Here is a 17,344-nt window from a genome sequence, read left to right as displayed (position 1 = left end):
GTCTCTGAAGTGAATTTTCAGGCCAAATATATACATACATATGGTGGAGCCTAACTCAGAAACTGCATCCCTGCCCTGTTTTAAAAGCCGTTTAAAAACTTATTATGACACACCATTGTAAAGCAATTATACTCCAATAAAGATGTTAAAAAAATAAAATAAAATTGAAAGCAAAATAAAATAAAAATTTATTATGGTTTAGCATTAGGAAAGCTCAGTAATTTCACCCACCCTCAAGATTAACTACTTCATCCCATGTAACCAGTGAGTGAGGAACCAGGAATGGGTTCATTTTGATCACAGATAAAATCACAAGTCTCGGGCCTCCCTGGTGGCGCAGTGGTTGAGAGTCCGCCTGCGGATGCAGGGGATACGGGTTCGTGCCCCGGTCTGGGAGGATCCCACATGCCGCGGAGCGGCTGGGCCCGTGAGCCATGGCCGCTGAGCCTGCGCGTCCGGAGCCTGTGCTCCGCAACGGGAGAGGCCACAGCAGTGAGAGGCCCGTGTACCGCAAAAAGAAAAAAAAATCACAAGTCTCAAAATTAAAGATTACCCTATTTGCCATCTGAATTAAGTGAATACCTAAAATATGAAATATGAACACTCAGTATTATATATAATGTTTGTCAAATTACTAGTGGATATTTTTTTTCTTCTTATCTAGTCAGCTGTATGGTAAGAAATTTATATATTGGGCAGATAGCCAGTGATGCCATCTGGGCATGGCCAACGAACGTTTTCTTTTATCTCTTTAGAAAGGTCAGAGTGGGGTTGTCTAATCATATTTATATTCTGGAGGTGATTATCTGGCATGCATTACATAACCCCTCTGTGCCTTTTCTTGATGGGGATCAGATTCCATATGTCACAAGTCACAGAAATTTAATAAGCTATCATCAGTGTAAAGCTAGAGGTAACAAAAATATGAGTCATTATCAGAGTTCTTTTTAACTTATGTGTATCATATTCTAAAGTGGATTGAAGATGGGCAATAATTAGATGAAATTCTGAGCACGTGTTATCACACAATCTGATGAGCTATATTCTCTGAAGAGATGGCCTGTCATCATTTTGTCAGGACCTTTGGAGACAAGTCCAAGAGCTCACATATAGTCAGCATAAATTTCAAAATGCCCAATAACTTAGCACTTTGTTCAACTTTTTAAAATCACAAGCCCCTCACCAACCCAAATGATTATTATAGTATACTTCATGCATATTCGAACTGAAAAAATAGAACTGAAGCAGTGACAAAAGTTCAGATTCCAGGCTGGGAGGCCAACAGCCCAAGGTACCCAGTGGTGGGACAGGTAATCTCCGGTTTGTGTTCACCTGGGGCAAATCCCTGGGGTATTAGGCAAGAGAATTGTTCTCAAAGGCACTCTCAAATCTTAAAAAGTTTTCCTCAAAGCACAGTATGAAACTTCAAATCTTTCCAGTGATTGATGGAGCCTGAAGTCACTGAAAATCAAACCTAAAGATAAATTCTAGGGCTACTTTATTACAATATTAGTTGAATTCACAACCTCACTATGTCTTTCAAGTAAAATGATCAGGATTAAGTAAAACAATTAAGACAAGGATCAGGAAAAACTAGGATCCTGACAATTAGAAGAGCAATTATTAGGACACACTTAGGACGTGGAGAGTCTAAACCTCCCCCGCCCCCCCACCAAATCTTCTGAGATACTCGTCTCTCTTTGCCTGTGCTAGGGAAGCTCACCTCCCTTGCAGAAGAAAGTTAACAGTCAAGCCCCCTGAGTCTCACTGTGGCTTGACTGATAGCTGGAATTCAAACTCAGAGTGAAACATAGTACCAGAGCGAGGAGAATGAGGATTACAGGATAAGGGATTGCAGGAATTTACTAATTCACATCATAAAAGTTTTTAGAATATTAATGAAAATGGATTTTGAAGATGCTTGGTTGAGGACGGAATATTTTCAGATAGCTTATATTTCGATGCAAGTGTTGCCATTCTTTGAGCTGGCTCAGGAAATCAACTGTGATCCTAAAAGTGTGTTGACTGGATTAACGAATACAAGCCTGCAATGAATGACTGATTGCGTTAAATTATATCGAAGAGGACAAATTCCTTTGCATGAGGTGGAGGCATGAATTCAAAGACTTCAGAGGACATCCATGTTGGATTCAATATTATAAGCATCCTTTCCACCCTCCCTCTCACCATCACTTCAGCCCTGAAGACTCTCCATCTTGCCATGATCATTAGATCGGTGAGGAAAACACCACTGCCATTAAAATGTGCTTTACTGGCTGTCTTTAGTAAGCTGGGAAGACTGGTAGGAAAAGCTAAAAAAAATGGGCTCCCTGAGCTCAGTGAGGTCAGAAGGGTCTCTAAAGACAGCATGTCATAAAAAATATGGTTCTACTCATTGTAACATGCAGCAGAGTGGGTTTTTTCCTAAGCCTTATTGGGGTTTTATATTTACTTATTTATTGATTTGGCTGCACCGGGTCTTAGTTTCGGTGTGCAAGATCTTTTAGTTGCAGCATGTGGGAGGGGTTGTGTCTAGTTCCCTGACCAGGAATCAAACCCCGGGCCCCCTACATTGGGAGCGTGAGGTCTCAGCCACTGGACCACCAGGGAAGTCCCCAGAGTGGGTTTGTGAATTAGACCTAGAATAAGGTATACTATGCAGAGATTTCTGGTTCTGGTTAATTCATGGGGTCCACATGAATAAAATTGGTAAGCAACCTACCAAGGTCCTACTTGATTTATACAGTCACAGACTCCAAGTAGGGTGAAGTCTGGGAGAAATCTGACCTGAAATTCCACTCCAGAGAACCACAGTCTTCATCTACTTTCAGACCTGAATCTACCCAGCCCTAGAATGTTTTGAATAAGAAGTTGAATGTCCTTGAGAAAAGCCCTTTCCATGATCATACAGCTTGCCTTCCTTTTAGGGATTTTGGCCATTTACCTTGGAAATCATGCACTTGGAGAAATAATTCTAATTTTAAGGATGATTAGATGCTAACTAGCTAACATTAATTCTAAACACCACAGTGATTCATCAGTTAGAGCAGGGGTTTATAAGGGGCAAGTAATACATGGGATTCTGATCCAAGTCTGCTTCACCCTAAGCCCAACCGGGCCCAAGGTACATTCTGTAGTTATTTTCTCAGCTCCTGACTATAAGGTTGGTAGAGCAAAAATTGATAACATTTCCAGGTTGGCTTCTGATCTATAAAGGAAAATTATGGCAAGAAGCCCCAGATGGGAGTTATTATAGCTCCTTCTCGCTATCAAAATATTAAATCAACACAATACTGGGGAAAACAGAGAATTCAAGGATGATTCCCAGATTTCTAGGTGAATGGATGTGACAACAATAGAATGAGGCTATTGCTCAGAAACAGACGTTTTCTGTTTAATGTGTCTTATGTAGCAGTATAATCCTGAGTAATTTGTAGTTTATAGGGTCTTAGAGGATGACCTTTTCAAAGGAAAGTCTAACTAGGCTCTTCTTAATTACACGCATCGTCTGTCTCATTCAGCAAGACCACGGCTGAATTTTCCAGGTGCCAATGTTAAGCTAAAAGACATTGTTTTATTATTGGTTCTCGCTACCCAATTATATAATATGATACGTAAGACACTATGTGTTGTAAGCCTGGCCAGTTAAGCTCAATGCAAATGAACTAAGGTTCTCTCCAATTGCTTCCTGCCCTGACCACCTATCTGGAACTGTTCCTCTGCATTTGTCAATGCAATTTTGTTTCCAACTGCGATATCCCTACAAATGAAAATGATAATTATTATCTGATTAAGGGTAACCTAGTCAATATAGTTGTTGGAAAATGACACATGTATAATCCTAATATTTTCAAATGGCTAAAATAAGATTGCCACAATAGAAGAGGAAAGAGCTCAGTTCTGAATAGTGCTCTGTATCCAAACAATTATCATTTGTATTCTCTATCCACCCATCCCCTCAGCCAATATTTATTTACCACCTATTATGTGCCAAATAATAGAGCAAAGGGAAGACAATTCTTTGTCTTGTAATGTGAGTTTTTTAAGGAGGAAATTATAATAAAAATAAGGATGCTTGACTTCTGTATATTTCAAACACCTAGCACAGTGCCTAGAAAACAGAGGTGCTCATTTATAGAATGCCACATTTTTGTCTTCCCAGAAATGATTGCTCCCTGCTTTCTACTGCCAGGCTGCTCCAGTTTCTTTTGCATCACCAGGATGTCTCTCAATAGCTGAGTAGCTTGGCTTCAGTTAGGGAATGCTTTCCTCAATCTCAGAGAAAATCCATCAGATCAGTCAGTCAAATTGCTCTTTCATTTTTTCCCACAGCATCTTCTGAATTCTACTCAGTTGTTCCTGTCCAGTATCTCTTCATCTCCTACTGTACTGACTCATATCCTCTTCCATCCTACACCCATCCCAACAGGTGCCAGTCAGCCATCACCAGACACACTATTTTATTTCTGGTCACCACCATCTTTTATCTTGGGTACTATAATTGTCTTTCAATTGGTCGCCTTGTTTCAATATTTTCACCTCTCTAACCCAGTCTTTATATGGTAGCCAGAATGCTCTTTTGACAATACAACTTTAATTAGCTTCTTTCATGCTTAAAATTTTTCAATGGTTCTGCATTGCCCTGGGAAAAAGTCCAAACCTGTTCACATGACTTTCCAGAAGTTTTGTAATACATTCACTAACCACTTTTCATCCTCATCTTTCTTTTGTTATCCTGGTCCCTTGAGCAAAGTTTTTGCTTAAATATTTCAGCTGTAAATTCCAGATGAAAAAGAAACAATTGAATGTTTGTACCTGAGCAGAAGTATTAGAAAGGGAGCAGCACCCCCTAGTGGTCAGTATGGTGTTGGTGGGGCGTTGAGGGTGAGAGGTGAATCTGAAAACCTCAGAGTGTGTTAGAGTGCTGCTTGCCCATTTACAAGTGGAGCTTCTTCCTCCATTGCTTCCTGCATTTTGGAGAATGCAGAACTGATGTTCCCAAGGAAGGTGGTGTATTTGTTACTGTCTTCAACTTCAATTTTTTAGAGTACAAAAACATTTTTCAAATGTTATTTAAAATATTTAAAATATCAAATGCATATTTAAATATGCATATTTAAAATATGCATATTTTAAATATCATATTTAAAATATCGCCCCATAACATGCGCATAACCTGAAATCCTAACTCTACAATGTTGAGAAATTACTTTGGAGAGGGAAAAACATGGTCTGACTACAGCTTTCTGGTGAGCTGACAATATAGTGGAGTGGATTCCTGGCTTCCAAAGATTCCGTGTTTTCCATTCAGCCATTGGTGAGAGACTCAGTGGCTTCTTAATCTGTTCTTTCCTTGAGACACAAATATGATTTACATGATTAGCCAACAGGATTGATTTCCTTGTGGTTTTGTTCTTTATTCACTATCAAGTAGGCAGTTAATCTCAGCAAGATTCTGAAGAGGTGATATCAATTTTTAAATTTCAAATTTATTGCCTCCTGTGGAAAAATTGTATGCCTTAATAGTACTCACAGATTTGGGTATTCACAAGAGTCTGAATAAGTACCCTTCCTGTTTATCTCTGTGTCTTATCTCTTCAAATAGATTAAGGAACTGTGAAGAATAATGAATTAATGTGCCCATTTGACTTTCTCTTAAATATCAGAGATACCAGCTAAGTCTTTACTAGGGAGCAATCTATGGGGCTTGGGCAAAAATACAGGCATCCCTCACTTTCTGAATTCTCACCATCTGAAGATTGCAAACAATTTTACTCCAAATTCACTCTAAATCAAAACCCACTGTAATAAATCTACATGCATCTGCCAGCCAAAATATGTATGTTAGGTACGCATCTGGAGCAGATGCAGAGTGAACTGTAGCCCTAGCTCAGACCTTTTCCAGATAGGATGGATCCTTGCTGTCCCTGTTTACATGGGTTGTACATTGTAGATATCATCTTCACATTATTAAGGGCTATGATTTGAATGTTTGTGTACGCCCCCAAAATTCATATGCTGAAATCCTAACCTCCAGAAGTGATGATACTAGGAGGTGGGGGAGTGATTAGGTCATGAGGTTGGAGCCCTCATGAATGGGATTAGTGCTCTTACAAAAGAGACTCCACAGATCTCCCTAGGTCCTTCCATCTTGTGAGGACACAGTGAGAAGACGCTGGCTATGAGCCAGGGGGAGCTTCACTAGAGGGCAACCATGCTGACACCTTGATCTTGGACTTCCCAGCCTCCAGAACTATGACAAACAAAGTTCTGTTGTTTATAAGCTACCCAGTTTGTAGCAGTGTACCCAAATGCACTGAGACATTAAGTAAAAATGTCTTCCAGGAAATCAACCCTGCCAATTAGTTGCTAACTATCAACATTTTGGGGAAGTGATCAACTGAAAGCAAAAAAATCACAGATGCTGCTAATCAAATGTATTTATTGCTAAGTATATGCCTTTATATAACTCTAACCTTATATTTATATGGCTATAGTTACATAGGGACAATGTTGAAGAACTTAAAGGAAACTTGTTCAACTTAAGGCTCACTGTCAGTCAGAAAAAGAGAAAGGGGAAGAAGAGCAACTCTGAATACTCTGTGCCAGATGTTTAAAAGATATTTTAGCTCACGCACAGGAAATGATTGGTGTTATAAATAACTGGGATTATAGCATGAGCAGAAGTATTACATTCAGAAATGCATTCCCACACACAATCTTATTATTGGGAGCCACATAACTGCAAGATAAGGGAATGTTATCCATTTTGGGGAGCTGTTTTATTGTCAATTTTAGTTTTTGTCCTTTTGATTCAGGTGAGGATTTTCAATTGAGAATCCTTGGTATTGAGTCTCGGTTGCCAAGTTGAGAAGACTGTCTAACTATATCTTGAATTTAGACCTGGACACACCTGTGGCATGTACTGCATTAGTTTACTCCTTCACTAGCTCACTCTCTCTCAACTTTCACCCATCACCAAACCTCTACCAAGATCACAGTCCCCCTTCCCTCCCATCACTGAAGCTCACTTGGGCAATTGGAAAGGAACTATTTTTTAAATTGCCTCATTTTATAAAGATTTTAGTTTCCAAGATTTAGTACGTATTTTTAACATAGTTCGTCCTTGTTTGTTCACATTACAGTGCATGTTCATTGCAATGTAGAAGGAAGACACAACTTAAATCTGATACTGTATACTATCTTTGAGAGCTGCATACAAACATACCATTGATAGGCCCATCAAGTGTTGAATAATGGGATGATTAGTATTTTATTTTTAAAATCTTTTTCTATTGAAGTACAGTTGATTTACAATGTGTTAATTTCTGCTGTACAGCAAAGTAATTCAATTATACACAAGTATACTTTCTTTAAAAAATTCTTTTCCATTATGGTTTATCACAGAATATTGAATATAATTCCCTGTGCTATACAGTAGGACCTTGTTGTTTATACATATTTTTTGTGTGTGTGGTACGCGGGCCTCTCACTGTTGTGGCCTCTCCTGTTGCGGAGCACAGGCTCCGGACGCGCAGGCTCAGCGGCCATGGCTCACGGGCCCAGCCGCTCCGCGGCATGTGGGATCTTCCCAGACCGGGGCACGAACCCGGGTCCCCTGCATCTGCAGTCGGACTCCAACCACTGCACCACCAGGGAAACCCTATACATTTTATATATAATAGTTTGCATCTACTAATCCCAAACTCCCAGTCCATCCTTTCCCCACCCCTTTCCCCCTTGGCAACCACAAGTGTGTTCTTTATGTCTGTGAGACTGTTTCTGTTTTGTAGATAAGTGCATTTGTCATATTTCAGATTCCACATATAAGTGATAGGATGATCAGTATTTTAAATGCTTATCTCATGTAGATATAATAAATGGAACGTTATGTAAGTTAAAGAGTGTAGTTAGTGATATTTAGGAAAATTAGTTGGATTTTTTGTATGAATGTGGAATGCATGATTATTTTTCCCATTTAAAATACTAGAATAGGGGCTTCCCTGGTGGTGCAGTGGTTAAGAATCCACTTGCCAGTGCAGGGGACACGGGTTTGAGCCGTGGTCCGGGAAGATCCCACATGCCGCGGAGCAACTAAGCCTATGCGCCGCAATAACTGAGCCTGCGCGCCACAACTACTGAGCCCGTGAGTCACAACTACTGAAGCCTGTGTGCCTAGAGCCCGTGCTCCGCAACAAGAGAAGCCACCACAATGAGAAGCCCGCGCACTGCAACAAAGAGTAGCCCCCACTCCCACAACTAGAGAAAGCCCGCGCACAGCAACGAAGACCCCACACAGCCAAAAATGAATAAAATAAATTTTTTAAAATAATAATAAAATAAAATACTAGAATATAGACTACCTCTAAAAATACTAGAATTAGAGGCTAACTCTAGTGCCTAAGTTTCTATCCAAGATGTTTTCAGGAATATTTCAGATTCAGATAAAGAGGAATGCAGGCTGTAGGGAGAATCATGAGGATACTGACATTTTTGGTCCCTGCTCCCTTATGTCAGGGGCTGCCTAAACCGTCATCTTCATCTCTACGAGGCCAAATGCTTAATCCTAGAGCTTCCCTGATCTGTATCTGACGCTGACGCCAAGGAGGTCACAGCAATGTCCCTTCCCTCTGCCTAAACCTTGTCATTTGAAACTGTGATTTTAGATTTATGTTATTTCTAATCTAATTACTTAATCTGATCTAGTACTTTAACATACAGAAATAAGAGGAGCCCCCCATCTATAGGAGTAATAAGAAAAATGAAGGTTTTTTTTAATAGTAACCTTTTGAAGGAGAATTATATAGAGAATCTCTACTGCATTTCATGCACTGTTATGGATATTATCTCATCTCATTCAGTCCTCTCAGCCACCTACAAAATAGGTATAATTACCTCCTTTTTATGGATGAAGAAATTAGGTATCAGAAAGAGTAGGTCATTCCCCAAGCTTACACTACATTATACTTCCTACGTTATGTAGGCTCAAAGACTATGTTTGAGTCAAAATTTGCATTGCTGTGTTATCACCGTAAGCTAAACAAACTATGGTTAATTTTTTTAAATAATATTTTGTAGTCCCTAGTAAGGAGGTATACCTGACATAAAGATGATATTAATTTGTGTATTTTATGAAGCTTTTTCACATATATACTCTTTCTGATTCTTAGATTAATCCTGAGAAGTGAAAAGATAAACAAAAAATCTGGAACACAATTAAATTTCTACTTTCTAGAAGTAGAAATTATGAAATTTCTACTATGAAATTTCATAGTAGATGAAATTTACTGGGGTTATGAAACTTCCAGGGACAAGAATATAGATTTCTTCATTTTCTGTCTTTATCCAGTGGAGTAGATTGATTGCAAAAATCAACAAAATTCTCCTCTTACACCTACCTCCCCCAACACTTTTGCAAAATGCATATGGTGGATTTGTATTCAATTGGCTGAAGTAGAACTAGTCTTTCCTAGAATTCCATTCCCTACATAGTTGAGGTTAGTGAACCACAAGACACATTCTGAAAGACAGAAGGGATGAAGCAGCCACGATATCCCTTTTTACACCTGAATCTTCTCTGATTCTGAGCCAGGTGCGTAAAGAACACCAGCTTTTCCTGCAGATCCCCCATCACTGAAATCGGACGCTTGGAGAGAGTGAGAAAGTGATGTAGGTTGTGGCCCATCCTCACAGGCCCAGTTTCTTTTTCCACTTCATATCCATCTTTCCTTTTTGACTGCTTTATCTACAGACTTCAGGCTCCAGAACCAGACAAAGAAGCCACAGCCTCCCATAGACTGTTTAACCCGCTCCCACAATTAATAAAGTCAAATTCCTAGAGTCAACTCCTTATCTTATATGTCTACACACATATATTTACACTTATAGAAATATTAAATATATTTATATTCAATATCAAATATATATACATATATAAATATATATATACACACATACACACACACACTCATTTATATATTTGTTATTGTCGTTTTTTCTGCTAGTGGTCCTGCTTCTTTTAATGGAGCCCTGACTGACACAATGTCTTTGCAGTTCCTCCTTGTCCCTTGAATCTGGGTTGGCCTTGTGATTGGCTTTGGTTAATAGAATGAAGCAAAAGTGACAGGACCCATTTCTGAGCCTAGGCCCCTAGAAGCCTTGCACATTCTCTTGGAACTCTGTAACTGCCACGTGCACCGTCCAGGGCTAGCCTGCTGGAGTATGAGAGACTACTACACAGAGGGGAGCCCAGCTGTCCTAGCCAAGGCCATTCTAGACCAACCTATAACCAGCTACCCCACCCAAATAAGAGCAAACCCAACCAAGATAAGCACAGCTGCCTACCCAACCCCCAGCTGACCAGAGACGATGCTTGAGCCCACCTGAGAGCAGACCCATCAGCTGACCTACAGTCTCTCGAGCAGTAATAAATACATATTGTTTAAGCCACACTTTCTGAGGTGTTTTTTACCACAATAATGGCTAACTGATGCATCCAGCATATTAAGTTTTCCTTCTTTTATTGTGAAATATAACACACATGCAGAAAAGCATATAAAAATAAATAAGTTTAACAAGTAATTATAAAGTGAAAATATATGTAACCACCCCCTAGGCTATGAAAATGATCACTGCCAACACCAAAGAAGCTGCCCCATTCTCCACCCAGTGTTGCTTCTCACCTATCACCCTATCCTTCCCCACTATCCTGACTTCTGAGATAATCATTCCCTTGCTTCTTTGGATAGTTTCACTGTGTATTAGGGGAAACAGTATCATTTAGTTTTGCCTGATGTCAGCCTTTATGTTCTATATGATTTCTTTTTTTTGCCTAGTTTCTTTTTCATTGTGTTTATAAGATTCCCCCATGTTGTCCTTGTAGCTATAATCTGTTCATTTTCATTGCTATGTAATGTTGCATTTCAGACTGCACTCAAATTTATGGATATTTGTGCTGTTTCCAGTTTGGGACTATTATTAGACTTTGGCTTTAAGTATTCTTGAATATGCATCATGGTATACCTGTGCATAAGTGGTTCTCAAATTTTTGATTCCAGAATCTTAAAAATCAGATAAAATAAAATAAATTAATAAAAATTATTTAATGAAAAATTTATAGAGATTTGAGAGAAAATATTTATTGAATAATTTATTTAAAATAACAACAATATATACACAATGGAATATTAGCCATAAAAAAGAAATTGTGCCATTTGCAACAATATGGATGGACCTAGAGGGTAGTCATCTAAATGAAATAAGTCAGAGAAACACAAGTACTATATGATCTCACTTATATGTGGAATCTAAAAACAAAACAAAGGAACAAATGAAACAGAAACAGACATAGATACAAAATACAAACTGGTGGTTGCCAGAGGGGAGGTAGGTGGCTGTTGGATGAAATAGGTGAAGGGGATTAAGAGACACAAACTTCCAGTTATAAAATAAATGAGTCATTGGGATGTAATAAACAGCATAGGGAGTATAGTCAATAATACTGTAACAATTTTGTATGGTGACAAATGGTTACTGGATGTGTGGTGATCAGTTTGCAATGTACTTGATTGTCAGAGTATTATATTGCACACCTGAAACTGACATAATTTGTACATCAAGTATACTTCAATTAAAAATAAACAATAAATAAATAAATAAATAAAATAACAATAATAAACCCATTACGTGTTATATTCATTTCCTGAGACTGCCATAACAAACTGCCACTAATGTGGTGTTTTAAAACAGCAGAAAAGTATTCTCTCACAGTTGAGGAGGCCAGAAGTCTGAAATTAAAGTATTTCCAGGGCAGTTCCTTCTGGAGGGCTCTGAGGGAGAACCTGTTCCATGCCTTTCTCCTATCTGCTGGTGGCTGTGGGCAATCCTTGGCATTCCTTGGCTTTTAGATGCATCACTCCAATCTTTTTGTCTTCACGTGGCATTCTCCCTGTGTGTCTGTGTTTGTGTGTCTCAGTTCTCCCTCTCCTTTCTCTTATAAGGACACCAGTCACTGGATTTAGGGTCCACTCTAAATCCAAGATGATTGCATCTTGATATGCTTAACTTAATTATATTTCAAAAACCCTATTTCCAAGTAAGGTCGAATTCACAGGGTCTGGAAGTTAGGATTTGGACATATGTTTTTTTGGGGTACACAATTTCACCTACTACCTATGTTAACATAGATAACACATTTTAACATGAAAAAGAGAAATATTGTCCAAATGAAAATTTAGTGATAAGGGTCACATTGCTTTACATTTGTGTGAATTTCTTTAATATCTAGATTCATACAAGAAGCTGGGTGCTCATCTGCTTTTACATTCGATATGTTGTATGTTGTTTTGGTTGAGATGTATGATGGAAATCCAACCTCCCGTAGATAATCTCAGATCCTCTGAAGGGGTTTCAAAGTCTCCCAAAGGTCTTTGGAGCACACTTTGAGAACCACTGCTGTAAAGTACATACTTTAAAGTATATGCAAAGTGGAATTTCTAGGCCATATATGCATCTTCCACTTTATTAGATAATGCCACATTGTTTTCCAAAGCCGTTGGGCCAATTTACATTTCCACCAGCGATGTATGAGGGATCTGGTTGTCCTGTTTGCTCGCCAACATCTGGTATTGTTGTTAAAAATGTGTCTATTTGCCTCTCTGGTGGTGTGTACTGTATTGCATTATGGTCTTAATCTTATTCATTCATTCATTCTTTGTTTGTATTGCCACTTGATGCATGAAGAAATGGAGGTTTAAAAGAGCAATGTTTCTTGCCAAGAGTCAAGAGTTAGAAAATAGAACCCAAGCTTTCTATTTTGAAATTCAGTCTTCTTTCCACTCACAGACACACAAAAAACCCAACTTCTTTTTCTGGCCTAGCGTTACCGAAAGTGGGGTTCAGCTGCTTGCCACTCGAAAGCCAATAATCGAGAGGCAAGATTGGTTGGACAGGAAAGTTTGCTTTATTTCAGAGGCCGGCAACCTCTGAAGGTCAACTCTCCACTGACAATCAATCCGTGGGCAAGACCTTTTAAAGGGGAGTTTCAGGTGTGTATAGGTGGAGGGAGGGGGCTACATGCAGAAACAGCACAGTCACCTCTGACAGTTGTCCTGCAATTAGTCATGCATTGGTCTGACCAGTGTCACCTCGGTTGTTTTAAGTCTTCAGTTCCCATTTCTTTGAGGCCAGTTTGTTCCCATTTCTTTGAGGCCAGTTCTCGGAATTGTGGTAGCTTATGTCATGGCTACAGTCTGGTCATCATTTAGTTAATTTCTTCCACCTGGTGGGGATTTCATTATCTACAAGACAGCTGCTCAAAGGATATGACTCAATATTATCTATAGCCCTTGAGAAGGAACTAAACGTCCTTGACATTGTTTAATGACTATGGCTGTTTTGTCTTGTTTGACGGTTTTCTTTTGCTTCTGCAGTTTTTCACTTCTTGATTAAATTTATTCTTTGACTAAAGTTTTTCTACAGACAAAAGGCAGGCTGAGGACATGGCACTGTTGGGGCGGTTAGGGCATGGGGTTGTCTGTCCTGGGAAGGCCCCATAGGGTCCTGCTCTGCTTCCTTGGTCTCAGGAAGGTGCAATCTCCCCCAAATCTCATCTCCTGGGGGCTCCTTTCCCCCTGCAGAGGCTTTGGGCACCTGAGGCCATTAAAGGTCCTTCATCACCCCCCTCATCAAACACCTCCACCTCCCCACCCGGCCTTCCCACCACCCTCTGACTTCCCTGCCTGGCTCCTACGTACATGCTTACTGTATGATGCTTCCTGTACGACAACCACTCTTCTAGGGCTTTTTTCAAATAGTGAAGCCTTGTAGTATCCCTCTGGGTTACGTACTATTATTTTTCTCATTTTTCAGATTCAAAGATTGAAGCAGTGAGGTTAAGCAGCTGGTCTAAGGTCACACAGCCAGTAACCAGCAGAGTAGGGATTAGAACTCCTGCAGTCTGGTGGTCACAGAATTCGCGCTCCTAGCAAAGCTGCTTCCCCCCAAACATTATTTACAAGAAAATTCTCTGCAAATTGCAAAGCGCTCTACCACCCGTGATTAGCCCTCTAGAGCAATATTGGCTCTTCATCACTCCCTCTGAGCCTCCCCAGCGTCTAGCTCTCGCAGAAACAAACACTCACGGGCTAGCAGCTCCTGCCACAGGCCACACCCCTCCTCCTGGCCCCGCCCCGCCACGTTCACCATGCTGGCCACGCCTCTCGGCCCAGGCGCTGTCGGAGGCCTAGCTGACGCCTTGCGAGCTTCCACGTACACACTCCAACGTCTCTCCCCGCGGCCTGGGGAGAGCACATCCGGGTCGCTGGAGCAGGTGCCTCAGGCCCCGCCTCTTTCCCCAGTCTCTTGTCCCAGCTTCCGGCTATCTCGAGTCTTTTCCGCTTGTTTTCTGCCGTCTTTATCTGCGCTCCCCAGCTCGTTCTGGCGTCTAGGCCCTGGTCACTCAGCACCCCTACCCCGTGACCAGCGACTGGCAGCGCATCTCGAATCTCTCGGGGCTCGGAGCAGCTCTGCGGTGCGTCTTCGCGGTGCCGTTTTGGGTGAGGCCTGCCGCGCGCCGTGAGTCCGTGCAGACCTGACCCCGCGTCTCCCCGCAGCTCGGTTGAGGCCGCCGCCGCCGCTTCGGGATGCCCCGGCTGGGGTCCGCGCAGCGCTGGGCTGCCGCCGCGGGCCGTTGGGGCTGTAGGCTGCTCGCGCTGCTGCTGTTGCTGGTGCCGGGGCCCTGCGGCGCCTCTGAGATCACGTTCGAGCTGCCCGACAATGCCAAGCAGTGTTTCTACGAGGACATCACGCAGGGCACCAAGTGCACTCTCGAGTTCCAGGTACTACGGGCTCAGGCGGTCGCGGGCCCCAGCTCGCGGTTCCAGGGTCGAGGCTGTTTTCTCATTCTTTGGCCGATTCAGGAATCACATCTAGGTAGCTGATGCAGGCCATTTGGCTTTCCTGTCCGAAACCTTGCACATCAGACATTTAAGACCAGATGTTAAGGTATATAAATGCCAGAAATGCTTCCTGTGGCTGTGATTGTTCCGTCTTTTCTCTAATGGCCTTCATTTTGAACTTCCTTCTTTAAGAGTTTCCTTTAAAAAAGAAATGTATTCCTGTTCATAGTGCCCAACGTCAGTCCGCCGCTGTCTAATCCGCACCTCCACTTTAATCAGATTTCAAGTGCTGCCGATATCTAACTCCATTGCTTTTCAGTTTTTCCATTGATACTAGGATTATTGGTTAATGTGGTCCCTGTCGTTGGAAGAGATGACCATCTGCCAAAGGATTTGTAGAAGGAATTGCTGTGATAAATGAGAGGCCCCTTTTCATTTGGGGGATTATATAAAAAAGTGCCTATTTAACAGAACGTAGTTTCTTAAATTGGTTAGAACAGTCTTTACTGTTTCTTTTTTTGTTGGTAGACTTAACATGTTTGAACAGCTGTTGAGTACTAGGTGCTGGTGAGAGAGAAGTGAACAAAATAGCTAGGGTCGCTGCCATCACCCTTGAGTCCTTACCCATCCTACGGTTCTTTTCTTAATTAGTACCTGTTCATTCATCAGAATTGTGCTTTAAGAGCAGAGAATAGGTGATATACGGTCTGGTCATTGGAATCTGTGAAGGCTTCCTTTAGGAAGTGATTTGTTGCCGAACTGTAAAAGATGAGTTGTAAATGCTTTGGTGAGGGGGAAGAGGGAATGGCCTTTGCAAGGTCACTGTAGTAACAGTGACTGGGAGTTTGAAGAACACAGAGAGGTCCACTATAGCTGGGAATAAGGAGCCAGAAGAAGGGAGGTCAGCAGGGGCCAGACCATGTAGTGCCCAGCTGGCCGGGTAAAGGATTTTAGTTTTTCCTAAGAGTATGAGAAGCCATCATAGGGTTGTAAGCAGTGCAGTGACAAGTTCTAAGTATTCTTGGTAGCTGTACGGATATTAACTTGTGCAGGTAGAGAAGGTATTATGGAGTGTTGCCAAGTAGATGTAGAAAACTGATTAGGAGGCTATTGTAGTGGTCCAGGCTGAGACTAGGGTGGTAGCACTGGGGAAGGAGAAAAGTGAAAGGATGGGAGATACTTTTTAGGTAAAAGCAACAGAACTTGGTGATGATTTGGCTACAGTGAGTGAGGGAGGGAGGCCAAGGATGACTCTTAGGCTTGCTTAACTTCATGGGTTAGGACCAGGAGACAGAAAAGATGATAGCAATAATTGTAATATAAAGTGTCAGTGAAAATTTTATTTGTTTGAATTTAACAAACATTTCTTGACTTCTACGTGCAGGTGCTGTGCTTGTTGGTGAGAGTACTACTATACTACTCTTGCGGGCTAAAAAATAAGCGTTTATTATGTGGCAGACAGTATAGCAAGCATTTCAGGTGTATTACTTAATTCTCAGGACAACTCGATATGAGATGGGTTTATTAGAGAGTTTTTATTATTTTTTTACTGATGAAGAAACTGAGGCTTCGGTAAGTTGAGACCCAAGGTTACAAAATGTAACAGGTAGCAGAATCAGTATGAAGTTCCAGGTTAAGTTCTTTTTTTTTTTTTTTAACATCTTTATTGGAGTATAATTGCTTTACAGTGGAGTGTTAGTTTCTGCTTTATAACAAAGTGAATCAGCTATATGTATACATATATCCTCATATCTCTTCCCTCTTGCGTCTCCCTCCCTCCCAGGTTAAGCTCTTAACCACTTAATTTTACTACCTCCCAAAGACAAATAAGGCTGAACTTGACCTCAGGGACCTTACATAGACACATAGTCATGTAATGTTAAATGCAATAATGAAAGTACACACTAGGTATAGTGCTGGCTGACGACGGAGGATCATCAGGGGAAATTTAGCTGAGGGTCTGATGTATGAGCTGAGTCTAGAGGGATAAATAGAAGTTACTCTACAGGGTGGCAGAGGGGGGAGGGACTTCCTCAGCAGATATGTTATGTTTGTGAGACTTAATTCCAGCAAGCCTGAAAATTAACCTGAGTCGGCACTGAAAATACTGAATCATAGTGTTGCTTTGTAACTGTGGGTCTGAGGGCTTTAGGGGGGAGGTTTGTGCCAGTTTGTCAGCATTGTTCATTGATGACAGTGAGATTGATGATTTGTACCTGGTCTCAGTGAGACCCCCCAGGGAGTCTGCTACTGAGAATAGTTACACGACAAAAGTATGCTTATGTGAAAAGCAAACTATAAAAAGACCCAGTCAAGACTCTACTTTGGGCTCACTGATTCCAAGGTGTTCCTTGCACACTTGGGTGGTTCCTGATCTGAGAGGGTATATTTCTGGCCACATCCCTCACAGAGGGAGAACAAAGGAGCCCATATCTGATCTCTTCTGT

At 41.1% G+C, this 17,344-nt stretch overlaps 1 protein-coding gene across 2 annotated transcripts in view; it reads left to right on the top strand.

The window, feature by feature from the left end:
* The window catches only part of TMED7 (transmembrane p24 trafficking protein 7), a 143,405-nt gene that overhangs the window by 106,941 nt on the left and 19,120 nt on the right, over positions 1–17,344 (top strand). The window contains exons 1-2 of one of the 2 annotated variants that reach the window (XM_081231109.1): positions 14,311–14,530; positions 14,613–14,837. The exons of the other annotated variant lie outside the window; for it this stretch is intronic. Of the exons in view, the coding sequence (XP_081087235.1) occupies positions 14,643–14,837 (195 nt within the window). The 5' untranslated portion in view covers positions 14,311–14,530; positions 14,613–14,642. Of the gene's footprint in view, positions 1–14,310; positions 14,531–14,612; positions 14,838–17,344 lie in introns of those variants that run through there. 2 annotated transcript variants of the gene reach the window in all.

The sequence above is a fragment of the Mesoplodon bidens genome, assembly GCF_964165515.1.
Source record: "Mesoplodon bidens genome assembly, chromosome: 4".
Classification (NCBI taxonomy): Eukaryota; Metazoa; Chordata; class Mammalia; order Artiodactyla; family Ziphiidae; genus Mesoplodon; species Mesoplodon bidens.
This window is presented reverse-complemented; position numbering and strand designations above follow the sequence as displayed.